This window comes from Pseudorasbora parva, chromosome 16 (assembly GCF_024679245.1).
Source record: "Pseudorasbora parva isolate DD20220531a chromosome 16, ASM2467924v1, whole genome shotgun sequence".
NCBI lineage: Eukaryota > Metazoa > Chordata > Actinopteri > Cypriniformes > Gobionidae > Pseudorasbora > Pseudorasbora parva.
The window spans coordinates 4,729,303-4,756,751 of record NC_090187.1 but is presented as its reverse complement, the minus strand read 5'-3'; the positions used below and the strand labels follow the sequence as shown (position 1 = coordinate 4,756,751).

Genomic DNA, 27,449 nt, shown 5'->3' with positions numbered 1-27,449 from the left:
GTCTAAAGGTCAGTAAGCACAATGCTGAGTCTTGTGTTTCTACAATATTAACATGATCTGATCTGACATCATCTGGTTAATATGAAATGTGAGGGTTTGTCTAGTGCTCTTGACTTGAACTTTGTACAAAATAATTTAATGAACAAACACAAACAACTGTGCATAACCCATAAACTACGGGTAAAAATAAAATATAAAACTAAACTAAAACTAAACATGAATGTAGTTAAATGTATTACTTTAACATTGCTGGGACTGATACTGATTCAAAACAATAAAGACTACCAGAAATGTTGTATAACTAAAGGCATTTTAAATTAGTCAATATACATAGAGTTATACATCTGTGACTTTGTCTGACCACACATAAGTCTAAACTAAATTAAATGCACCAAGTTACACCGTACCTACACTGTACGCATGACACACCGAAACAAATTGCTCCTATTATAATCAACAAAGCTGTCTGCAACACACCTAACTACCTCTACTAATACTGGCATCCTGGATCAATATAAGCAAACGTGGCTGAAATAATAAACCGTTTATCCTCTTGATCTTTCATTTAAAAAAACAAAAAAACAAAAACAAAATTTGAACCATTAGTTGAAGTAAAGCAATTGAAAGTAATGAGAAAATCTCATTATGAAATAATGTTTTTTTCCAATGCATGTTGGCCAGTTATTGGCACCCATTGAAAATATTTTAAGTAAAATATCTTATTATACTTTATTCCCATTCATCACTATGAGTAAAACCAAAGAATTTAGTTCTGATGTGCAGCAAAATATTGTTGCGCTTCACAACATTTCCACCATCAGGGCAATAATAAGAAGTTCCAATCTAAGTTATGCAAATTGTGTTCTGATTGCAATACAAATGCCTCACAGTGGGGGCGAATGCGATTAGAGCTCGATGTTTTCTGTTCGACCCTCAATCCGAGATGTTTCAGTCGGTCTGAGATGCTATTGGGTTTTCCAAATTTTGCAAAAATATTTTTGAGTGGCAGTGGACACCAGCTATTATCATATTTCTTTTACAACAACAGCAAAGTGGTCAGAAGCCATTGCAAAATCTTCCTCGAAATCACAAACAGAGAATTGCTGTCTCAGATGTTTCTCCGTCGCTCTGCATACGTCATCGTCCGTTGGTGACGCCCCTTTGGAAATGATTTGTATATGAAGCTTTGCTAGACCATAACTCAATTACTACTGACGGACCCACTTTATATTAGGTGGCCTTAACTACTATGTACTAACATTTTAATTAATCATTTGATACAATGCACTTATTGTGTACATACATGTTTTTACATTGTACTTACATTTTAAAAATACCTGCATGTAATTACATCTGTAATTAATTTCTGTAGTTACATTTGTAATTACACAGTTAGCCCTTCCCTTACACCTAACCCTACCCTTGAACTGACCCACACCACCTCACCACACCTGTCCCTAACTCTACCCTTAAACTGACCCACACCACCTCACCTGTCCCTAACTCTACCCTTAAACTGACCCACACCACCTCACCTGACCCTAACTCTACCCTTAAACTGACCCACACCACCACACCTGTCCCTAAGTCTACCCTTAAACTGACCCACACCACCTCACCTGTCCCTAACTCTACCCTTAAACTGACCCACACCACCACACCTGTCCCTAACTCTACCCTTAAACTGACCCACACCACCACACCTGACCCTAACTCTACCCTTAAACTGACCCACACCACCACACCTGTCCCTAACTCTACCCTTAAACTGACCCACACCTGTCCCTAACTCTACCCTTAAACTGACCCACACCTGTCCTTAACTCTACCCTTAAACTGACCCACACCACCTCACCTGTCCCTAACTCTACCCTTAAACTGACCCACACCACCACACCTGTCCCTAACTCTACACTTAAACTGACCCACACCTGTCCCTAACTCTACCCTTAAACTGACCCACACCTGTCCTTAACTCTACCCTTAAACTGACCCACACCACCACACCTGTCCTTAACTCTACCCTTAAACTGACCCACACCACCACACCTGTCCCTAACTCTACCCTTAAACTGACCCACACCACCACACCTGTCCCTAACTCTACCCTTAAACTGACCCACACCTGTCCCTAACTCTACCCTTAAACTGACCCACACCACCACACCTGTCCCTAACTCTACCCTTAAACTGACCCACACCACCTCACCTGTCCCTAACTCTACCCTTAAACTGACCCACACCACCACACCTGTCCCTAACTCTACCCTTAAACTGACCCACACCACCTCACCTGTCCCTAACTCTACCCTTAAACTGACCCACACCACCACACCTGTCCCTAACTCTACCCTTAAACTGACCCACACCACCACACCTGTCCCTAACTCTACCCTTAAACTGACCCACACCACCACACCTGTCCCTAACTCTACCCTTAAACTGACCCACACCACCACACCTGTCCCTAACTCTACCCTTAAAGGGGGGGTGAAATGCTGTTTCATGCATACTGAGCTTTTTACACCTTTAAAGACTTGGATTCCCATCCTAAACATAGACAAAGTTTCAAAAACTAATGTTGGACGTTTGATGGAGTATTTCTGTGTTAAAAATACTCCTTCCGGTTTCTCACAAGTTTCGGCGAGTTTTTTTCGAGTATGGGTCTACTTGACGTTAAATAGATCGGAAGGTCCTTGTATGGGCTGTACGGGCTCTTCTCCCGGAAGGGTGCGCGCGCGCGTGACTAGAGGGAGAGAGAGGAAATGCACGCTGTAAACAGTCTCAGGTGCAGATCCAGTCGTCCGTGAACACTTATGTCGCGCCGCGCTCCACTTTATTCCTATGGGTGACGTCGAGCGACTTCAACGCTTCAGCACAGCATTCCGGGAAGGCAGCGCTGCATTTGAACCGATTTGAACGCAGAAATGACGGGAAGCTTCAAGGCATCGCTTCAGTCGCGTCGCAAAGTGGATTTCCACGGTCACTGCTGTCACAGGACTTCACCAAATCATACCAAAGAAGTGTGTTTTTGACAGAGCGGTCCCAACGATAAAGGTTCGGTCCTGCTTTGGAAGATGCCGGTGAGTAAATCAACTTCAAATGTCTCTGCTATTGGCTACCGTCGCATGAGTAAACATCAGTAAACGATACGATCGCGTGCTTCGTCATTTAAATGCGCTAACGGTTACTCCATTGTTGTTCTGTATAACGTTAATGTTACACTATTCTGACTCTGACGTGCAAAACCGTTTTGCTTGCTACCTCTAAGGTCTAGTCACATACAATAGTCCATAAACCGAATCATGTCCTCATAAACTGCACACAAAGGCCCCTAAATACAGTACATACCACAGAGACGGACATCCTGATGTTGCCGTTTCTCCTGTTCAGTTTATTTCAGCCTCAGATTTGATTGTGGATCATTATCTGTATTAGCTGAGATAGATGGGTTTCTCCACGCTTGAGGACGTCACCGCTTTGCGCGCTTGTAATTCTTTAGCTCCGCCCACACGATACGCCTCCAGGCGCTCGTTTTTTTCCGGAAAGACTAGGTACAGCCCATATTTCTTTTATAAATATGATAAAACTAAAGACTTTTCGGAGATATGAAGGATGCAATACTACTCTATAGGTACTCAAGATTGACATGAGATTGACTGAAACTGAGTGTTTCACCCCCCCTTTAAACTGACCCACACCACCTCACCTGTCCCTAACTCTACCCTTAAACTGACCCACACCACCACACCGTATCGTCCACGTGACTCGTATCCCACCTCAATATCAGCAAAGGTGTTTGGCAATACAATTTGAACACAGTAAGTACATTGTACTTCTTTTTTATGTAAGTACATAGTACTTAAAGGGTTACTTCAGCGATTAGCATATGGTTTTGTATCAGTAGAAACCCTGGAGAATAATCAAATGATTGACCCACAAAACAACTCATTGATTTGTTTCAGAAGGCCTGAAACAAGGCCTTATTAACCCCCCAGAGCCATGTGGAGCAGTTATTTGAGGAATAGATGCATTTGTATGGACAAAAAAACAGAACAACAATCAATAAGTAAATCATAGGCTAATTCAAATTTTTGGGTGAACTAACCCTTCAAAATTGTGGGCATATTTTTTGCTAGAGGTCCTGAACATCATGTTCAGATACATGGCATCATTGATTCTAGCAAATACCAACAGATAATGGTCTGTGTTTGGATCTTCCATCAGGACAATGATCGAAAACAAACATGTAAATTAACACACAAATGTATCACTGAGCACAAAATGAAGCCTTTGCCATGACCGTCCAAGTCCCCTGACCTGAACCCTGTAGAAAATGAACTGAAGAGAAGAGCTGGGAATCTGAAGGATATGAAGAGATTCTGTATGAATCTCTGAATGAAAATGATTGAAAGATGAAAGCAATGCAGATTTATTTTTGCTCCTATTTACCAAGGGTGCCAATATTATTGTAGAGCACTGTAATATCCTCTGTACCCCATTATTTCTCTGACTCTCTTCTATCACGTTTTATCCTAGTCATAAAAAAAAAAACTGGTTTGGAATCATATTAGCTTTAAATGGACATCTCCTTCACACAGACAACACAGACTTTGTAATCCAATTTATTGTCCTCCCATTGTTTTAAATAAGCCACTAAATTCAATTCAAACCACTAAATGACATTATGGGTTCTCCTCTAAAGAAGCATTTATTAGTTTTCATTTAGCAGCCCTAAACAAGCACTGAGTGCCAGAGAACCAACCAAGATCATTGATCAAGAAAATAGTTTCTGCCTAGAACTGAACCTACAATATTTAGTTCTGGCTGCCTGATGCGAAATGATGCAAATTATCGGTGGCAAAGAAAAAATGTTTTTAATATCACAGCTGAATTAGTTTTTGTGGCTTTTCAACTTCCTACTGCGAAGTACTGTCAAAGCAGCAAGTGAGGCAGAGACTCTGCTACTGTAAGTCCTTGTGTGTCTTTTTCCCAGCTGATGCCATTTGTGCACTAGATGAGTTATCACTGTCAGCGCATGCTTTCAGAGACTATCAAGGATTCCTTGTACTCAACCATGCCTGAATACTTCTCATGAGCCTCAATATTAGACTTGCTGACATTGCTTTCTCATTTGGGCAGGCCGCGACCGCCTTGATTTTTTTCTTATCAGTACCAAAGAGACTCAAATAACTCTCTCAATTTTTTTATCATTCAGTCAAGTGTTATACATTATAATAATCTGTTAAGTATCGACTTTTATTTGTGTACAATCGCAATGAAAACATAATGTTGTGCTTTTTGCAGAAAACACCCAATGATCAGCAGCCTCACTGTCAATGAAGTCCAGAAATACTCTTCAGAAAATTAACTGTAACTTAGTGAATACTTTTCACACAAACATGATACATCTATGTTAAGTGGTGTCTTAATTTTTTCAGAGCTATATTGTGTGTGTGTGTGTGTGTGTATGTGTTTTGTGGCCTTAATTCAGTGACTTATATATATTCTTTTTTTCATAAACGTTATTCTTTCAAAAATACAAGCACATACAGCTCTGAAAAAAAATAAGAGACCACTTAACATTGAGAAATCCATGTTACATGGTGTCTTAAATTTTTCCAGAGCTGTACATGTTGCTAACATATTATAGTAGCCCAGTTTGTGCTGAATACATTGTAATAACATTTTTGCCATTAACCCCTTGCCTGTCACCCCCCATTCAGTCAGGCATTTTGACATGTAACTGAAAATGTCACACAAATGTCAGAGCATGTCAAAACTTCTAAAGGGCCCCAAAATTGTGCAGTCCCCTAGAGGTTAAAGAGGGGAGTCCAATGACATTTCATGCATTCTGACTCATTTACACTGTTAAAGAGTTTAACGAGATTATCATGCTAAACTAATTATACAAATAAAATGTACGAATTAGGTTTTAATTAATTCTATAAACTATAATACTAATATGCCAACATTGTCGCTATATGATAAATTAAAATAAGCTGATAACATCCCTGTTTTCTCCAGAACGACTGTACAGCCAAATCTAATTTTGTTGCAATATTGTCCTGTTCGACACTGTGAAGCTGCTTTGACACAATCGTGATTGTAAAAGCGCTATATAAATATAGTTGATTGATTGATTGATAAACAATGAGTACTTATATGCCAAAGACACTCCTTCAGGATTTGAAAAAGTGTCGGAAATGTTTTATGGCCCTGTGTGTCGTCATAAAGGACGGAATTGCTTTTATGGTAGAGTTTAGATTCTCTGCCCGAGCCTGAGCCCAAACCCAACTGACCCACGGGCCGGGTCGGGCCGGGCCCTTGATCAAGCGTTTGTGTTTTTTTAATCATCACTTTATTAGTCTAATTGGGTGGGCAGAAAGCTATGCTATAATCAGAAATATAGTATAGAGTAGTATATAGAGTCCTGAGCTGCTCAAGTGAACACTGCACTTTGCTAAACTAAATATATTTGTTTCGAATCGTTTCGTTTAAAAGTGGACATTTCAAGCGTTCTATATGCATATTTCATATGCCTGTGAGGCAAGTAGCCTGCTGAGTTTATTTATGAGACGCGCTCCAGTTCATGAGCAATGAAAGCGATCACTCCCGCGACTTCACGTCACGATTATAGGCTAGTCTGCTATTTGCTTTTTATTTATTAAATCCAGGCATTTGGCCGAAGAGACCTTTATTAAAATTAAGATACATTTTGAACAAAATGAAAGAAATTCTTTCCACAAAACAAAACTTAATATTAAACTAAATTTAACCACCAAAATAATTTCTAAACCACTCGCATCTTTGCATTTATCCTAAGCAGATGAAAATAATATTTAAACATAAATATGAAAAAAAACTAAAAACACGGTCTAATAGCTACAACAAAGTAAGCTCCAGATAAATGTCTGAGCTGGATTTGAGCAAACTTTTTTTTTTTTACCGGTGAGCGCTTCATGAGCGCACCTACGGATTATTGAGCTGAGACAAGTCAAGTCAACTTTATTTATAGTGCTTTTACAATGACGATTGTTTCAAAACAGCTTCACGGTGTTTAACAGGAAAATATTGCAACAAAATTTGATTCGGCTGTACAGTTGCTGTGGAGAAAACATTTTTTTAAAGGTCCTGTTCTTCGCGATTCCATCTTTCAAACTTTAGTTAGTGTGAAATTTTGCTGTTAGAGCATAAATAATACCTGTAAAATTATAAAGCTCAAAGTTCAGTGCCAAGCGAGATATTTTATTTAGCAGAAGTTCCCTTTCAAAGCCTACAGTGAACGGCCGGTTTGGACTACACCCCTGCACTTCCTTCATGAATGACGTCACTAGAACCGTTTGTTGACTAAAGCTCCGCCCACAAGAACACGCAAAATAGGGTGCGTGGTCTCGTTCCTCTCTCACGTGGAGAAGAGCGCACATTCAGCCCTTGCATCTCCCCGTTATGGTAAGAGGCGGGACCTTTCCGGGCAAAGTGCGCTAAGCTGCTGTCCAATCACAACACGGGAAGCGCTGGCCCAATCAGAACTCGTTACGTATTTCTGAAGGAGGGACTACATAGAACAAGGAAATCATCAGGCCGTTTTTAGGACAGAGGAAACAGCGCTGTACAGATAAGTCAATTGTGTGAAAAATACTGTGTTTTTTAACACGCAAAACATGAACTCATGTAATATTGCACACTGTAAACATAATCAAAGCTTCGAAAACACGTGAAGAAAAGGACCTTTAATAAAAAAATATGTTTTAACCAAACTATAAATGTAACGTGTGAAAAACTAACAGTTTTTGGGCGAACAATCCCAACATTAGAATAACTGCTGCTATAAATCATCAATTGAGAGGTGTATGTTTATATGGTCACACTTTAGTTTAGGGTCCAATTCTGACTATTAACTATGACTTTTGACTCAATAAACTCCTAATTATTTCTTATTAATAGTTAGTAAGGTAGTAGTTAACATTAGGAATTGTGTAGGATGTAGAATATGGTACTAATAAACTGCCAATAAACTAGTAATATGTAATCTAGTTAACAGTGAGAATTGGATTGCTAAAGGGTTACCACTTGTATCTCCAGAACTTCATGTCTTAAACACCAACCTGCTCTCACTGCCTTGCTCCTTCCTCTCTCGCACCTTGAGCCACTTGCGAAGCAGGAAGCGTTTGCGCCGGGGCGAGGCGCTCGGGGTGGAGCTGTTGGACCAGGCTGCGTCCTCGTCGCTGGACGGCGTGATTTCGATGGAGGGCAGCTGAAGATACTCTTTGGAAGCCGAGCGTGATGCGGGGTGCCGCACCAGCCCGTTTTCAAGCTGCTCCCGCTCGCTGGGCAGCTTTTTCATTCGTTTCATCTTAAAACGGCGGCGCCGCAGGGTGGGGGTGGACGAGCTGGACCAGACGAGGCTGTCATGACCGCCTCCACTACCGCCCTCCTCCTCTCCATGACTGTGATCGTCCCGGGGGACGCTCACCTGGAGGGATGGCGGTCGAAGGGTGTCCGTCATGCTCCAAACTCACCACCCCTGCCGCTGTGATCACCGCTAGGATGCTAAATTGAGACGTACCCCTGTTCCAGGGAAGGTGAGACGCTAACTGCTAAACCGTCCGAGTTAAAGATTTAAGAGGAATCCGAGGTGTTGAGTCGATCCTGAGCTTTTGTAAAGAGTCCTCAAATGCCCAAGCACAAAATGTAATTCGGTAAAAAAAGTCGAACAAACAGTCCTGTGCTGAATTTCCTTAAAGAATCCTTCTGGGGCTCTTTCCTTCTGGTTTTAGCTACACAATGAACTGACAATGGGCACCTAATTGTGCTTTGGTGGACTAACTGGTGCAGGTGGGTAAAACTGATGGGAGTGTTTGAGGCCTGGTGGATTGGATGTATTCGATGACAAAGGAAGGCTCTGTTCTCCTCCCAGCAGATAAAACATGCATAAGGGGTGGCTATCGGTGTAACAGTACTCCAGGACTTCCCGCAGGTCTGAGACGGTCTCACGCACACAAAGCAAGCATAAACACTCAGACTATTAAAATGAGCTCAATTCCTCTAAAAAGTTGTGTAAAAACACTGAAAACTAGCTCCTGAGGTGTCCAACAACAAGCCTGAAGATGGTTGGTAATGTCTGGAGCAGGAATTGTGGGTTGTTCACGTTCCTGAGGTTGCTGTTCCCACAACGCCCTGCATCTCAATCTTCCGGCACATACGGCGGCCACAGCCTAAAGATTAGAGTAAGGTGATAGGATGCCGGGTAACTAGACCAGGACTGTATACAGGTGATAAACACAAAGATATTTTAAAAAATGCATTCAAAGCCACAAACACAGTCACAAGGACAAGATGCATCACCAAACACAGAGAATCAGCAAATCAAAAATCAAGCACAATAATTGTGAGTTTGCACACGCATACGTACTCATCTGAATGCGCTGACACTGAGATACAGTTGTATAAATACAGTTTGCATTTATTTTGCATATTAGTTTCAATATTTGTTGGTTGAAAGAATGGTTTGTTCAAATTTGGACTGACTTGGTGGTGAGTAAATGATTATAGAATTTTTTGAAAAAGTACTTAGGGTAATACTTGAGAGGAATAACCTCAAAGTGAAAAATAAAGTTAAAAAAATCAGATTTGAAGTATGGGACTGTAGGGGGGGCTGGGGATGTGGGAAGTGTTCATTTGAACGAGAATAAAGACGGAAGTGATAAAGGACCAGATAGTGCAAACAAAAGCCTGACTAGAGTAAACAGTCCAATGAGAGACATTTAAAGAGCCCGCAGGCCAAACACCCTGACCGCTGACCCAGCACTGAGAAACTCAAATACAATCCAGTTGACATCTAATATTTAAACAATCACTTCCACTGAGCTGCTCAGGCCTATGGCACAAAACCGAAGGCCATGCTCCTAATTACAACCAACATCAGAATCTTTTTTTTTTTTTAAATGAAGCAACTAGACCAATATGCAAATCAGTGGAGAATATGATAATGTTTAGCAATACCGCTTCCACACTTCCCCTCTGCGGAACAGCAGGAAGCCGCTGTCAGGTTGCGAGTGAACTGTGATGCTGACAGATAGTGGCAGGATTGGGTTACTTTGAGATGAGAGGCTGTGTCATTGTGTCAAGACAGACACTCAAGGCTATCGCCGCTACATAACCTCACTTCTCCTCCTCTCTCTCATTAACAGAATGACACATGTAATTATAATTCCTACAAGATGCATGAACTAGAGGTGAGGTAAAAATAAAAATAAATCAAATATTAATAACTATAACATTATGATACCAAAATAACAGATTCACAGTCTTTATGAGAATTATAGAACACACAATAGTCAAATCGAATTCTAGTTTCGAAGTAGACATGAAAAATTTCTACTTATATATACTATATATGTTATATATAAACATTTTAAATCAAATAAATGCAGCTTTGGTGAGCATAAGATACTTAAAAATTAAAGCATAAAATGTATCAGACGGTGATACTGTGTGTGTGACTGTGTGTTTGTTTGTGTAAACAAGAGTTTATTCCATTTATACCACATAGAACCGTTTAAAACTGTGTAATTAATACATAGTTTAGCACACTAGTATGGATTAGAGGTATAAATCTTATATCACGATATGAGAAATTTTATTTCACAATACGGATATATATATATATATATATATATATATATATATATATATATATATATATATATATATATATCATGTTATTTTTGGTTTAAATAAGGCTTTTATGACATCAAACACTTTGATTCCACTGAAATTTCATAATTCCAATCACCTTTTTCAATATTATTAAAAGAAATGCCTAAAAAAACTCTCAAGGTTACTAAAGGTTATACAGAAAAAACAAAGAAAACAAACTGCAATAGAATAAAGACAAACTATACAGACCTGAAATACTATTAAAAATGTATAAAGTTATAAAAAAAAAATGCACAGTCTTTACTGAGTAAATTAAATATTTATAATATATGTATTCTTACTAAAGTTACAAAAGTAATTCAGTCTAGAGCAGTGATAGATTTTCTCTCTTTTTTGTTGTTTGATTACCATTAATAATGACAGCAGGTACATTTGGATGCTGTCACTTTAAGACCGACTGCACAGATCCAATATACTGCGTTTTCTTTCTCAATTCTCAGTTCTTTCTCAACTGTTTACGTTCATTTAAGACATACATGACTCTGTTTACTGGCAAACACATGGTCAATTTGACACGTATGTGTCGTTCACACCCAAATAGGCGGCAAAAGCACTCCGTTCGGTTCTTGCGTGCTCTATGAGCAGTGGCTTCATGTCACACGTCTCAGTGCTTAGAAACCGTATCTAAGGGAGCGTGTGCATATACTGAAATGTCGTCATTCGCTGTTTTTAAACTGCAGTGCTTAAAAAACACATGCAAACGATAAGCTTCCGTGGCCGCGCAGAACAGCAACTTCAAGTGATTGTTAATGTGAGAGGATAGTCCAAAATCTCTACCGGTTGACAAATGTGTGTATGTTCACCCTTAGTATCCTGTCAGTTAAGCCTTTGCATTAAAAGCTGAAACCCATAGATGTAAATAAATCATCTCATGTGAAAGAGGAGCCGGTGCTCCTGCTGGGATCTGAGATATATCAAGAGTGCTGTTCATTAAAATACGAAGACACCAACTCACATTACAGTCACCTTTCATCAAGATGTAATAACCAAGGATGAGGAAAAAATATATTAATTCACCAATAAGAAAATAGCTAACCTAAATGGCTAAAGTCCTGCCCTACATTAGGATTCAGGAGCAGAATGTTTTGTTTTATAATCAGAATGTTACCAAAGTTCAATGGTTTGAAAACGTGGTTTTGTGTGTGATGTAACAGTACAACACAACTCAATCTTTCTGCCGCTAGTAGTTATATTTTCATATAAATATTTAACTCATTAAGCCTACAAATGTTGTACACTGAATAGCTGACAGTCCGTTCCTTATGTTATCTGTTAGTCCCAGGACTCTATTAATGATTAGAATGTAACCTCGCATTCGGATGAAAAACCCGTACCTGAAGTATTTATTTAAGCTCCATTAATTCCCGATTTGTCAGAGCACAGACGAGTTTTGTTTCATAAGCAACACGTGTGCCTCTGTGGAGACTCACAGCAGGAGTTTGAGGAAGATTTCCCTCTGATTGCTAGATAGGCCATGTGATGAAAGGCTGGAAGAGAAAGCACATTCTGCTTGATGTACTGTAAACGCCCACAGAGATGTGCCTCTAAACTAGATCCCAACGCATCCACACGAGAGCTTGCGGATTCCCCTTCCCTCCGGCACAGACGGAGTTACTACAGAGGACAACTGCTGTACAACACTGTGTGTCGAGGTCTACTCATCTTTACTAATCTGACAAGTTGTAATTAGGAAGTAATTGTAATTTAATGTAAAATGTGAAATAAGTACAGACACTAGGGGCATGTGCCAGAACCTGGAAGAGGTGAAAATTAACCATGCAGAAAGTGTAAAACTAACACAAATCGATTGATGTCAAATCTAGAGCAACCACCCGAGGATAAACTGTAAGCAGACGAGACACTGATGGAACGGATAAAAGAGAAGAAAACTTGCATAATGACTACCTCACTCATTGAAAACTTGGATTGTTTTACAGTATCTGCCAGTGACACTTTTGGGGAGTCGAGAGTCACTGGCAGTCGAATATTTCAAGATCATGTACAGGTATCTTAATACAGAACATTATATTTAGCATTTTAAAATTACGTAAGACTTAATTAAAACTTAAACAATCACATTTTACCCTAATTCTCATTAGTGTAATGTAGAACACTGCACTGTAATAATAATTATTATGAAAAATATATAATTATAATATAACACTTGTAACATAATATTTGTACTGCAAAGTGAAATATTATAATAATTGTAGTGCAAATAATATAATACTATATATATATATATATATATATATATATATATATATATATATATATATATATATATATATACACACTCACCTAAAGGATTATTAGGAACACCTTACTAATACTAATATGGTATTAATTCTGTATTCAACAAGGTGCTGAAAGCATTCTTTAGAAATGTTGGCCCATATTGATAGGAATATACCATCTTGCAGTTGATGGAGATTTGTGGGATGAACATCCAGGGCACGAAGCTCCCGTTCCACCACATCCCAAAGATGCTCTATTGGGTTGAGATCTGGTGACTGTGGGGCCATTTTAGTACAGTCAACTCATTGCCATGTTCAAGAAACCAATTTGAACTGATTCGAGCTTTGTGACATGGTGTATTATCCTGCTGGAAGTAGCCATCAGAGGATGGGTACATGGTGGTCATTAAGGGATGGACATGGTCAGAGACAATGCTTAGGTAGGCCGTGGCATTTAAACAATGCCCAATTGGCACTAAGGGGCCTAAAGCGTGCCAAGAAAACATCCTCCACACCATTACACCACCACCACCAGCCTGCACAGTGGTAACAAGGCATGATGGATCCATGTTCTCATTCAGTTTACGCCAAATTCTGACTCTACCATCTGCATGTCTCAACAGAAATCGAGACAGTCTTCAACTGTCCAATTTCGCTGAGCTTGTGCAAACTGTAGCCTCTTTTTCCTATTTGTAGTGGAGATGAGTGGATAATTGGTGGGCTCTTCTGCTGTTGTAGCCCATCCGCCTCAAGGTTGTGTGTATTGTGGCTTCACAAATGCTTTGCTGCATACCTCGGTTGCAACGAGTGGTTATTTCAGTCAAAGTTGCTCTTCTATCAGCTTGAATCAGTCGGCCCATTCTCCTCTGACCTCGAGCATCAACAAGGCATTTTCGCCCACAGGACTGCCGCATACTGGATGTTTTTCCCTTTTCACATCATTCTTTGTAAACCCTAGAAATGGTTGTGCGTGAAATCCTTTAGGTGAGTATATATTTATGGCATGGTAATACTGTATGTGTTATGACTTTTATTGAAGCATATTTTAATAAATAGCTAAATATTAATCGAAGCCCAGATGATTGGACGCAATGATGATAAATAATGCTTTTCATTATAATTTTTCTGGATAATTTTCATTGTTTCATTAAATTAAGTAAAAAATGCACACACTTTACAGTAATGAGAATTTTTAAAAAAAATGTATTGAGACCTCCTTATTTTCTTCCATTCTTTTGTTCTTCATCTGATTTTATGCTGTCTGCTCCCAGTAAGTGTGGACTAATCAGGCTGTAGTAAAGATGGGGCTGCGCTGACTGTGGATGGTTGGACTCATACACATAAGTTGGTGTACATAACAAAACGGGTGTTTAAACTCAAGCTTTTGTTCATAATGCCTTGTCAGATTTATAGCGCTTGTTTCCCAAAGGCACATAAATCTTTTCAATAAATGTATACAGGCAATAGGTCACAAGATACAAAAGTTCATCCCTCCACCTCCTCCAAGCTAGTTTTATTTCAGTTTTTCTGTAATGTTATGTAATTTGCAAAGTGCAGAAATCTCAACATGGCAGCCTGGAATACGTCCCGTCAGGACAGTCGCTGGGACGTACTGCAATGACAACACAAGCCAGCGTTTCACTTGCTCCAGGTCAGCATTGTGTGTTTGTGAGCTTCCCAATGCCAGCGGACGGGCACAACACTCAACCCCTCTGTCTAGTGCCTACCATGCAAAACACCAAAACTAAATCGTCAGCAAATCATGACAACATTCAAAATTAAAGATTCATTTGGCAACATTTTCCATGTAAAGTATCTAAATCCAGCATTTTGTACAGTTTATCATGAGTGGAAACTATTGTAATCATACAGTATATACTTATTTACCATTTATGTCTGTACAGTAATCCAGTGCTTAAACACCCATGTGGTCTGTGCTGTTTCTATTGTCACATGTTCACTGTCACTTATAAACTAAGCCAGGCCACAGTCTTAATGGATAGCACACCTTTCCATACATTTTCCATATGCCGGTACTGCATGACCTTTGGCATGATAGTGAAGAGGTCCTGTCAAATAGAGCGGATTTCCTCCTCTTACATTCTTTAGAACAATAACTCTAAAACAATGGCATATGTATTTATTATTTAGTACTGATGCCTTAAAGTCCACCTGTCAGTCATTTTTGGCTTTTGCTGATACATCTCTAGCCAGTTGGATTTTGAATAGAGAGGTCTGTGTATTTCAGTGGCTAAGAAAGGCAGAAGTTACGGCGCTTTGGTCCCTTTTATTGCACTCATCTTTAAATACAGCAGGCTGCTGGTTAGGTTTTGAATGCCGAACAAGATACCTCCACAGAAATGTCCTGTGGTTCCAACTGTAATATAGCAAAGTCCCTTTATTAAGACAAGTAATTTCACTCGGCTGCCATCTTTGAAACGCCTCCCGAGCATGCAAGTGCAGCTCCTATCTATCTGAATGGGGAAACATCAAATTCTCCAAAAGTGTTCGCCAAGTTTAGGATTAAATTTCATATTGGAAATCACCAATGAAATCTGACAACAACTGTTCCATACATTTTGCTTCTAAACGCTCAAATCATGATAAAAAATGTTTTCAGCCTGTAAAAAGATAATGCGCATGCACAATCATAAACGCACGTCTCAGAACACTGCCTCTTTCTATAGCAACCGGAGCTCGTAACGGCAGCTGCAGAGATGTGATCACTTTACTCAACGATTGGTTGTTTCATTAAAAAGGCGGGGATTATTCGCTATGTTGGCCATTGCAATTTCTCCTATTCATAAGTAATCGGATTGCACCGCCTTCGTATATATATTGGGCCCTATCAGACACCCGGGGCAGTGATGCCAGACGCGATGCAAGTGTTTTTTTTTTTTTTGCAAGTTTAAGTCTGATGCAGTTATCGTTTTCATGACCAGCGCCACGTTGTTTAAATAGCAAACGCAATCGCACCATCAGCTTGCCCACGTACGGGCTGGTCTGAAAAATAGGTGTGTTCAGGTGCATTGTTGGCACGTTGCTATTTTGAGAAAACTGAAAATGACTGTGCTATTGACTAACAAAAACCTGGTCTAAAGTCAATAGCACAATATGTTGTGTTATTTAAAGAGCATGTTAGTAATATGCGCCTATGCAGGTCCACAGCATGAGTACACCATGCTTATTATGCACACACACATTTTTAAATATTAAAATTAAAAGGATTCCTCTCTGGAGAAACGTTCAGTCTTTACACTTGCAAATTCCGCCATGTAAATAGAGAATCCACCATGGTGCAAGAGCAACTGGCTTTTAAAGGGAATGTGAGATGAGTCTCTGATTGGTTTATTGCATATTACTACCAAAACACACCCATGACTCAGTAAGAGACTAGGTACAACCCTTTTTGATCGTGCAACCAGTTTTTTTCCTTGTTAAACTAGCAAAAGTGGATTCTGCATTCTTTGAATGTTATCCATTTAGACCCAATACATTTGAATGAGGATCATTTAGCGTCTAGCAGCATAGCATAAACAAATCCTACAAGTGAAATCTTTATATTAGAAAGGACACCTGTTCACACACAATCATATACATACTGACATTCATACGCAGCTTTGCTCATTTAATTGTAAGTGAAACACACAGAGATTATTACCAGTCGACAGCTGGGAAGAGCTAGTGTTACAAAAGCAACAATAGTCTCTGTGTGTATGTGTGTGTGTGTGTGTGTGTGTGTGTGTGTGTGTGTGTGTGTGTGTGTGTGTGTGTGTGTGTGTGTGCGTGTGTGTGTGTGTGTGCGTGCATGCTTGCGTGCATGTGTGTGTGTGTGTGTGTGCGTGTGTTTGTGTATGTGTGTGTGTTTGAGAGAGAGAGAGAGAGAGAGAGAGAGAGAGAGAGAGAGAGAGAGAGAGAGAGAGAGAGAGAGCAACTGCTGCTATGAGATTGAGATCTTCTGATACACAATCTCTGCTGTATTCGAAAAGCAAAATAAAATTTCTTTATCCACAACATGGATAATGAAACATGCTTCAGGCTCCTCAGCAGAGAGTGCAGATGAGGGCCAGAAAGCACTGATGTCAAAGTCTGGGTGCTGAAATAATGTCCACACCATTAAAAAGGTTCCACAACAACACTGACAATCAGACTGTGCTGAATAACACTGCTGCAGAACCAATCAGACAGCACTAAACTAAAGTGCATCCACTTTAAAGGGGACCTATTATGCCCCTTTTTAGTCTGCAGTATCCCGAGAATGTGTATGTGAAGTTTCAGCTCAAAATACCCCAAAACATATTTTACTATACCATGTTGCAAATTCACCTTTTTGAGTGGAAGAAAAAACATGCACTTTCCGTGCATGTCTCTTTAAATGCAAATGGACCTCTGCTCCCCTCCCTTTTTTACAGAAGAGGGCGGATCTTGTTTAGCTTACACATCAGATACCTTGCCAAAAACTAAAACATCTGTGTGTGCTCACATAACATAACATTCAGGGTCATTGGGACACTTTTTCCAAGTCACATCAATGGTAAAACGCCACATTTTATTTTGTGTCACCATACTTGGTCGATCAACTATTTGTGTAATTAAATAGGGAAATAGCGATTAAGCACACGTACTGAGACGAGAGAGGAATGTATCAACTCGTCTTAGTTAAGGGAGTAACATAGTTTAATATGAAAAAAGCGGTGGAGTATCCCTTTAAAATATTAAGAGTATATAAAACACTGTGCTTGAAGATAATAAAATATATTAAGTAATAGGCCACTGAAATGTAAATGTTAGGGTGCACTATGTAGTATTTTTGCAGTAAAATATTAAAAAACCTCTGGGCCAGTGTTATATTTTTTTTTTAGTTGAGTTCTTAGAATATCCCAAATGTTTCCAACTATTTGTTAATTGTGAGAAAATTGCTATTTTAGGAGTCACTTGTCAATTTTTGATTCATATCTGTTAGGGATGCACCGATTATGATTTTACATGGCCGATTCCGATACCGATTTTTTTCAAGCAAACTGGCCGATTCCGATACCAATTTCCGATTTTATTTTATTTTAAGCAACAAACAATAAAGAAAGAAAGTATACATGAACAAGATGTTTATTTGGTATTTAATAGGCCAAATTGGCTTTTGGCCAATGAAAACAAGTTTGCAACCTGAAATTAATGGGGAATTAGGTTGAACCTATGTAAAAAAAAAAAAATAACATTAACTTCAACAACTGCATATTCAGCAAACCAACACAATCAACACCCATTCAACAATCCAAACAAAGAATTTACTTAAATCATTTTGTTTTCAAATTCAATGAAAAGAAAAAAAACATATTTACCATTTAAATAAAATTAAATAATTAAATTAAATAAAGTATATAAATACATTGTTTCAAAATATTAAATCAAATAATTTTTAGTGCAACGAACAAGCAAAGAAAAAAAGATGCCACATCAGGTGCTTTTTAAACCAAATTAAGTCAATGTAATTAAGGTCCAAAAAAAAGATAATCCTTAGCTGATAGTATTTCACTTCAAAAGTGCATGCATGTTCTTCTTTACAAAAAGAAGCATTTCGGCTTTCTCACAAGTTAGTCGGTTTCGTTTTTCGTCCAACACGTGAGAAGCTGAGCTGAACAAGCGCTCGCTATCTACGCTTGTGCACGGCGCAGAGAGGAAAGCTCGCGCAACTTCAGCGAGTGCAGGAAAGCGGCTCTTATTTGTTCGCCAGTACACCAACGGCTGTTCGCTTCTTGGTATCTGCGCTTCAGACAGGTAGCTCTGCATTTCCAGTGCTGTAGGGCTGCCCGTGTGCGGAATCTCTTCAGAATTTTCTTCCAATATCTCATCGTGCATTGCTAACAGCGAGCTTGCTCTGCGTGGTATTTTTTCTGCTGACGCCTGCATGGACTCTTCATTCCCTTCAGCGAATCTAGTCTCTTCCCTCAGTTCTCCAGTTTCCGTTTGTAACACATTTTGAAGCATTTCTCGTACTTTTGGTTTGATTGTGTTGGAGAAATATTGATCCTTGTACCTTTTCATAAAAAAAGTCCTATTATAGCCTGGCATTATCTAATTTATTATTATTATTATTATTATTATTATTATTATTATCAATGTTGTTGTCGTTACCTTGGATCGAGGATCGTAGCCAGACAGTACAAAGGCTCCTGTTCAATATTGCCGAATCTTTTCTCAACCGCTTCCAAAAGAGTGGATTTGAAAGTTTTAACGCCATGATCCGTTTCAGCACTTTTCCTTAGGAGACGTTTTAGTGCAACGATTGAGGGAATGACATCTGCTGCAGTCGCAATAGAAGAGCTTATCTCTTTTGTAAGCTCCTCAAATGGTGCAAGAATAGTCAAAATGTTCTCTATAAGACTCCATTGGTACGCGGTGAGGGTTACAGGTAAATCGTAGTCTGCAGCATATGCCCCCAAAGCATGCTTTTGCTCCATAAGACTTGACAGCATATAATAGGTGCTGTTCCATCGAGTTGGGACATCTTGCTGTAGCCTTTTCTTTGGCTGGCCCAGCTGTGCCTGCACATTCTGGAGTCGGGAGTATGCGAGCGGCGAATGTTTGAAATGGCCAACCAGTTTCCTTCCAGTCGCTACAATATCAGTTACACTGCGCTGTGAAAGCAACCCTTCATTTACGGCCAGCTGAAGAGTGTGGGCCATACAAGGCAGGTTAGGTAGGTGAGCATCCTGCATCGCTTTACACATGTTTGCGGCATTGTCACGCACAATTACGTGCACTTTGCTTTTGGAAATGTTCCAGGTTTTAAGCATCTCTTCAAAAGCCATGGCAAGCGCAGATGCTGTATGTGAACCTGAGAATTCTTGTGCATGTAAGATAACTTTATGTAGTTCGAAATCAGCATCAATATACTGGGCGGTCAGACTGAGCATAGATATTGGGCTCACATCCGCGCTCCATATATCTGTGGTAAAGCTAAAAAATTTGACCTCAGCATTAAGTAGACTGTGAACATGAGTTGACACGGCATTGTACATTTCGGGTAGAGCCACATCCTAAAAGTAACGTCTGCTGGGCAGTGTGTATCGCGAATCCATGTGTGTCATTAGACGACGAAAACCTTGGTCTTCTACAACCGAAAACGGCTGGTCATCCAGTACAATAAATTCCATTACTTTCTTTGTAATGGCTTGCGCTTTTGGACTATCTCTGCTGTAATTCTGTTTTTTTTAAATTATGGATTTTACTGATGGTTGAGTGAGTGATGAAGGTTTTGGCTGTTTTGCATCATCAACAGATTGTCGATACTCTTCGTGTTCTTTTGGGTGATGAACTTTTAAATGTCTGATCAAGTTTGTTGTACCGAATGTCTTTGCTGTTGTTCCTCCGCGATTAACTCGTCCTTTGCAGACATTGCAGATTGCAGTCTTCACGTCCTGCTCGCATATTGCAAAATACTTCCACACAAGTGACATGCTCGCGAACGATTGCAATATAAGCGTATGTGGATTGCGCAAGCGGGCGCACTTCCGGAAAAAACGGCGGAAACAAAAAAAAAAAAACGGCTAGTTGCCGGTCGCGCGCTAGAAGCAAAAACCGGCCGGTTCCGATTGTTGGCCGGTCAACCGGTGCATCCCTAATATCTGTGTTACCCTCGGTTTTCGGCTTTACTCTTAGCAGTGTGAACAAGTGTCACAGCAGCCGCTGAGCGAACGCACAGAGTAATGTCATAACATCATGTTAAACACACTTAAATGTGACTAATATGATAAACAGAGCTGCGTTACCTCATACTCATGACCGGAAAAGCGGAAATGGCGCCAGCGACTGTGTCCTGTCCCGTCATAATAAAAGTCTTGCTGCTTGTGAGCCGTGTGTTGCTCAACAATCGCTCCAGCGGCCTTGATCAGCTGCTCAACACTGTAACATTAATAACCGCATCCATGAACATGATTTCCTTGAGTCCTATCCGATTCTTTTCCATCAGCTATGATGTGAAGACCACGTGTCCCAAGATTCTGAGCTCAAACTTGGTTTCATCAACCTACACCTTTGTTTTAAATAGGCGCCCTCTAGCGGACAGAAAAATTACATAGTGCAGCTTTAAAGAGAATACACTTTTTTGATTAAGCAAACATTAAAGGATTATTTCACTTTAAAATGAAAATTACCATATGATTTACTCACTCTCAAGCCATATATATGACTTTCTTCTTTCTGATGAAGAATATTTGCATTATAATTCATATCCTGGCTCTTCCAAGCTTTATAATGGATGTGAAGGGATCCATTGAGTTTGAAGCAGAACATGACGCCTCTCGCAGTTCAAAACACTCACACTTTTGCTTTTTCATAAGTTGAATACAGAAGGCGGTCAGCCTATACTTTATAAAGTTTTAGATATGTGGAGTATGTTTATGATGCATTAACATTTCTGAGCTTCAAACTCGTGAGCCCCATTCAATGCCATTATGAGCTTGAAATCTTCAGGATATTTATTAATATAACTCTGTGTTCATCGGAGAGAATGAAGTCACATACACCTAGAATGGCTTGAGGGTGAGTAAATCATGGACTCATTTTTCATTTAAAAGTGAACTAAACCTTAAAGAGAACATTTCATTTTAATATGAAGACATTATTGGACAATCATTTTAGAATTTTCTCTCTGAGGAAGTAAAAACATTTAAAAAATATTAGTCGAACATCCAACTAAATGTTTCAGAAAATATGTTTTGTGCTAACATTTTAAGAACATTAGACCTGAACTCTGACCTGAAGTCTGAATAGAATGTTCTAGTAATGTTTGCTCATAACTTTGAGAGAACCTTGGTTGAACGTTAGCTAAAGTTCTGAGAGCGTTCGCTGTTAGTTGAGGAGCAACAGTTATTATTCAGAAATATTTGACTCAGGAATGACTGACCAATGAATCAAACATTCCAGATTTTTCAACATTCCAACGGTATGCAGTTAAAATTATTTGTTCTAAAACATTGATAATGAAGAGAGAGAGAGAGAATATATATATATATATATATATATATATATATATATATATATATATATATATATATATATATATATATATATATATATATACACATATACACACACACGCAGACACACACATTCAAAAGTTTGTGCACACTTTCCAATTATCTTTGATGGAAAGGTGTGTCCAAACTTTTGACTGTTAGTGTATAATATAATGTAATTTCCTGATATTTGGCACAGAGTGCACACTGCACCGAGGTGACACCGAGTCTCTAAAGTCAGCAGCCAGACTATGGACTCATATAACTTATGTTATCTCTGCTACCATCTGTTTAATTCATTCTCGTGTAACCCATGGCAACTGACACTTTCATTGGCCATAATATCTTATATGAATTTCCACGTCTCCACCACAGTAACTCGTTACATCTATAGCTTAGTTGTGTGTCTTAAATCTCGCGCATACTAAAGCGTGTACTACGAACTAGTGCAAGCATCATGAAAAATGACAACAAAAACTATAACTGTAAACTATATAACTCACCTTTACCTGTCGCGATGTCCAGCTCGCGCACTCTGCAGATGTAATGATTGACATCTCGCGTGGTAAAAGAAGTCGCAACATTACAACTCAGTAAAAGTCTGTTTCTTCATGTCAAACCGACCTAGGCAGCTGGAAAAATGATCTGCGCCAGTTTTGATGCTTTTAGTGAAGTCCGTAACTTTAAAAACAACACACCGCGCATTCATTTCATTATTGACTCCCGTTAGACAGTCACGGTCACGGAGGAGGAGAAGTCGCGCAGGAAAGCAATCACTGCTCCTCAGAGGAGGAGTTCAGTCGAGCCGTTACTCTGGAAGCGGAGCAGACCACCGCGCACTGGCCTATCAGTACCGAGCGCGTGCTGAGCACAACACCGATGAGTGACGCAGAGAGAGAGAGAGAGAGAGAGAGGGAGAGAGAGAGAGAGAGAGAGAGAGAGAGAGAGAGAGAGGCTGCTATGATATTAAGACCTTCTGATACAATCTCTGCTGTATTCGAAGAGAGAGAGAGGGCCGACCTAACATTAAAGTGTCAGCTGGATACTTTATGAGTTTAACCAACCTTATGAGAGCTGAATATAAACTAGATACTAACTTTATAGCGTGTTTTAAAAGTCAAAGATGTTATATGATCTTTAGCTTTGTTCCAGTTAAAAAAGGGGTTACTGGTTGAATCAGATTATTGCCACCACAGAAATATTTATTTATTTATTTGTTTGTTTGTTTATTTATTTATTTATTTGAACCAGTAGGATACATTTAAGAAATATTTATGTAATAGAAACAGGCAGTGGATTATATGTGTCTCATTACTCATTCTGCTCCCTACACTCTAAAATATTCAAATGCAGACAAACCAAACTGTTGGGTTAACATTTTAATTGAAAATTGAACCCAATGATTGGGTTTTATTTGGGTTGAAACATTCCAGTATTTTTTTAGAGTGTATGTTGTTCTCCATGACAACTTTCTGATCTGGGTCTCCTACCTTATTTCATCATGTAAGAAAATTATAATTTTTAGGCCTATATGCACTATATTGTCAAAGGTATTGGGACACTCCTCCAAATCATTGAATTGAGGTGTCCCAATTACTTCCTTGGCCACATGTGTATAAAATCAAGCACTAGGCATGCAGACGGTTCAGCAAACATTTGCGAAAGAATGGGTCGCCCTCAGGAGTGGTGCCGTGATAGGTTGCCACCTGTGCAATGAGTCCATTTCTGAAATTTCCTCACTACTAAATATTCCACAATCAACTGTTAGTGATATTATAAAAAAGTGAAAGCAATTGGGAACAACAGCAACTGAGCCACTTAAAATCATAGACAACTTTACCGACCTTACATCTCCAAGCGCATTGTGTCAAGTGTAAAGTTTGGTGGAGAGGGGATTATATCTTTAGGATGATTTAGAGAGGAAAACTCAGAGCCAGTCCTTCAACATCATTGCCTGACCTCACAAATGCGCATTTACAATAATCTTCAAAAACTCAAATAAACATACTCCTAAACTTTTCCCAGAAGAGTTGAAGCTCTCTCTCTCTCTCTCTCTCTCAAGCATGTTCATGTGCTTGTCCTTCGGATAAGTAAATCAGCCGTTCACTTGTCCAAGTAAAAAATATACTTGTCTGGATATAAATAATTAAATAATGATTAAATAATTTACACTGAACAATTAAAACTGCATTAAATAATGTTATGAGATTTGTATTTTTGGATAAATAAGACATTTTAGAAAGTATGTTTAAACATGAAACTATAGCACCAGCAGTAGGTGGCAGTAGGTTAGTCTTAATGAGTGAGTCATTTATTCAAATGGCTGATTCATTCAAGATTGAGGCAGTCATTTACGAACAGGTTATTGAATCTTTGATTCAACCGATTCATTCAAACACTGAATCATTCAGTAACGCACAATGTAGAACAAAAACACTCAATGCTGATTCTAAAATGTAAGTGATTTAATGTTAATTATCAGTGACATTTTCAATTGTGATGGTATTAAGGAAAACACTCTTTTGGTTGAGTGATGTTGTTTAATTGTATCATATGTTATAAATAACTCCACATTTTGAATGTTTACCGCTGTTTCTCAGTGTGAGCGGCGTTCATGTGTTGTGATTTATCCTCGAGAGGCTGTGCAAGCGTCAGTTTAATATGTGATTTTGTCTATATCGCGAATATAAGACGACCCCCCAATTGTCAGTCTATTTTTAGGACACAAAACCTTGTCTTATATTCGGGTATACGGTACTAAATGCCCCTGATGCACATTTGACCATTATTGTGCATTTGACACATTACAGTTTGCTCAGTAAGCTGCCTATTAGGTTTAATGGTTGCACTTGGTACAGTGTACAGTACTGTGTTATATAAGGTAACTACATGGGTTATGGTAAGGTTAAAGGGGATTGGTTTATGGCTAATACCTAGTTATTACCCAGTTATTGCAATTACTACAATAAGCACATCGTATGTACATGCAGAACAGGACTGTAAAATAAAGTGCTACTGATTTAATATTTGTTGTAGCTTCATAAGCCTGGAAACATTTTTTAAAAAAAATCTGTGGTGAATTCTAGGCATAAATGTATGCAAATAATCAGCTATGTGTTGGGTCTTTTGTGTCATAGCTTAGCATTCACTGTACTTAATCATTGTAATTAACTTCACATTAAAAAAAATGTGTTTGCTGCTTAGCAACAGGCATATAATTAGTGTTTTTTCCAGGACACTTGCTTTTAAAGGTGGTTTTTATGAAAAAGGCAAAAAGGCACAAAAACAACACAAGATTTATTTTCTTAGTTGCTATTGCACATTCGTGATCATGCCATATTGATTTCTGTCTTAATTAAAAATGTAAATATGGCAATTTATGCAAGGAAAATACAGAGGAGTGATAGTTTAAAACGTCTCTGACTAAGTGCACTTTTTTGGTTACCCATGTAACGGATCACTGAGAAAAGAATCTGAGAAATAATCCATTTGCACGCACACATTTGATTCCAAGACTCCTCAGAAAAGTACAGGGACATCAGAATCAGAAAACAAACACGATCCATACCAGAGAACAGTAAACACAGGTCAGAACATCCAGACTTACAATTGACGACTCGCAAACCCTACATGAAAACCAAGACCTTAAATACACAAAACAATGAGTAGATAGACTGCAGGTGTGTACAATGAAGGTAGCCATAACAACTGATATGACAACAAGGAGAGACAGAAAACCAAACAGGAAGAGAACATAGAAACAATGAAAACAGAAGGCACTTCAACATAAAAGTCCATACTAAACAAAAGACCTAGAGCTGGGATCGTGACATAACCTCCCCTCAATGGAGCGGCTACCAGACGCTCCTAAAATGTCCAGGAGGGAGGTGGAGCGGAGGCAGGCCCAGGGGCGGGATGGACCAGGGCGGGACGGGAGGGACGCAGAATTTGGGAGGCCAGGGCAGTGTGGAAAGAGCAAGGCTCCTGGGCGGTATGGGCAGAGAAAGGTGCCTGCGCAACGCGTCCGGGATGGCAGCAACCTCCGTGGCGATCTCTGAGATTGAAATCACCGGAGCAGAGACCACTGGAGCAGAGACCACTGGACTCGGGACCACCGGAGCAGAGACCACCAGAGCAGGGACCACCGGAGCAGAGACCACCGGAGCAGGGACCACCGGAGCAAGGACCACTGGACTCGAGACCACCGGAGCAGGGACCACCAGAGCAGGGACCCCCGGAGCAGGGACCACTGGACTCGGGACCACCGGAGTCGGGACCACCGGAGCAGAGACCACTGGACTCAGGCCCACCGGAGCAGGGACCACCGAAGCAGGGACCACCGGAGCAGGGACCACCGGACTCAGGACCACCGGAGGAGAGACCACCGGAGCAAAGACCTGGACAGAGGCTAGGACGGGACTAAACCCTAGACTGTCGGGTATTGCGGGAGTGCCGCGTTCCTCCACAGCCCCCACAGTATATGTAGAGCCACTCAGCCACAATGCGATTCCCACATATTCCTCCAACGTCCAATTAGGTTGATGCCAGGGCATTAGGGATTATACACCGATGAGCCAAAACATTAAGATCAACTGCCTAATATGATATTGGTCCTCCATGTGCTGTCAAAACAGTGTCAAACCACTGAGGCTGTGGTCTCTGACAGACCGCCGCAGATCCTTCAAGTCCTGTAGGATACGAGCCAGCTACCAGATGTTTCTACCAGAGAACATCATTGTTATGAAGGACTGTTCTATGCAACAATGTTAAGGTAGGTGGCACATGTCACATTTACATCCACACAAATGACTGGACCCAGGGTTTCCAAGGAGAACATTGACCAGAGTGTCACTATCCCTCCACTGGCTTGGCATCATCCCACAGTGATCCTGATGCCATCACTTTCCCAGGTAAACGGTTGGGACACAGCTGTCCCCATTATTCAAAAGAAAATGAGACTCATTGCACCTGGTGACTTTCTTCCACTGCTCCAAAGGTCCAGTTCAGATGATTACGTGCTCATTGTAGACACTTTCAATGGAGAAAAAGGTCATCAAAGACACTCTGATTGGTCTGCAGCTACAAATTCCTCTACGCCGCACAGTGCAAAACACATTTCTCCCATTACCATCATAATTTGTATGACGTGTGCCACAGCAGGCCTTCTGTTGGCTTAGAGAAGACAGGAGAGCATCACTGCCCTTGTACATCGATGAGCCTTAGGCGCCCAACACCCTGTCACTGGTCTGTGGTTTGCCCCTCTTCGGACGCTGACCAGGAGAAACACACAAGCCTTGTCGTTTCAGAGATATTAAGACTCAGTCGGCTTGCTCTAACAATTTGCCTCTTGTCAAAGTTGCTCAGATCTTTATTCCGCCATCCAACACATGATTACGAAAACTGATTGTTTGCTTACGATCTAATCAACCCAGATATTAAAGGTGTCATGGACTGTTTTATTTAATTTTTATAT

General features: G+C 39.9%; 1 protein-coding gene across 20 annotated transcripts in view; it reads right to left on the bottom strand.

The window, feature by feature from the left end:
* gramd1bb (GRAM domain containing 1Bb) overlaps positions 1–27,449 on the bottom strand; it is a 214,759-nt gene that overhangs the window by 102,827 nt on the left and 84,483 nt on the right. For 16 of the 20 annotated variants that reach the window (XM_067420123.1, XM_067420111.1, XM_067420113.1 and 13 more), the window contains exon 2: positions 8,109–9,218. The exons of 3 other annotated variants lie outside the window; for them this stretch is intronic. In XM_067420123.1, coding sequence (XP_067276224.1) covers positions 8,109–8,509 — 401 coding nt within the window. In that variant the 5' untranslated portion in view covers positions 8,510–9,218. Of the gene's footprint in view, positions 1–8,108; positions 9,219–20,728; positions 20,760–27,449 lie in introns of those variants that run through there. One more of the 20 variants, XM_067420127.1, reaches the window with a different exon arrangement.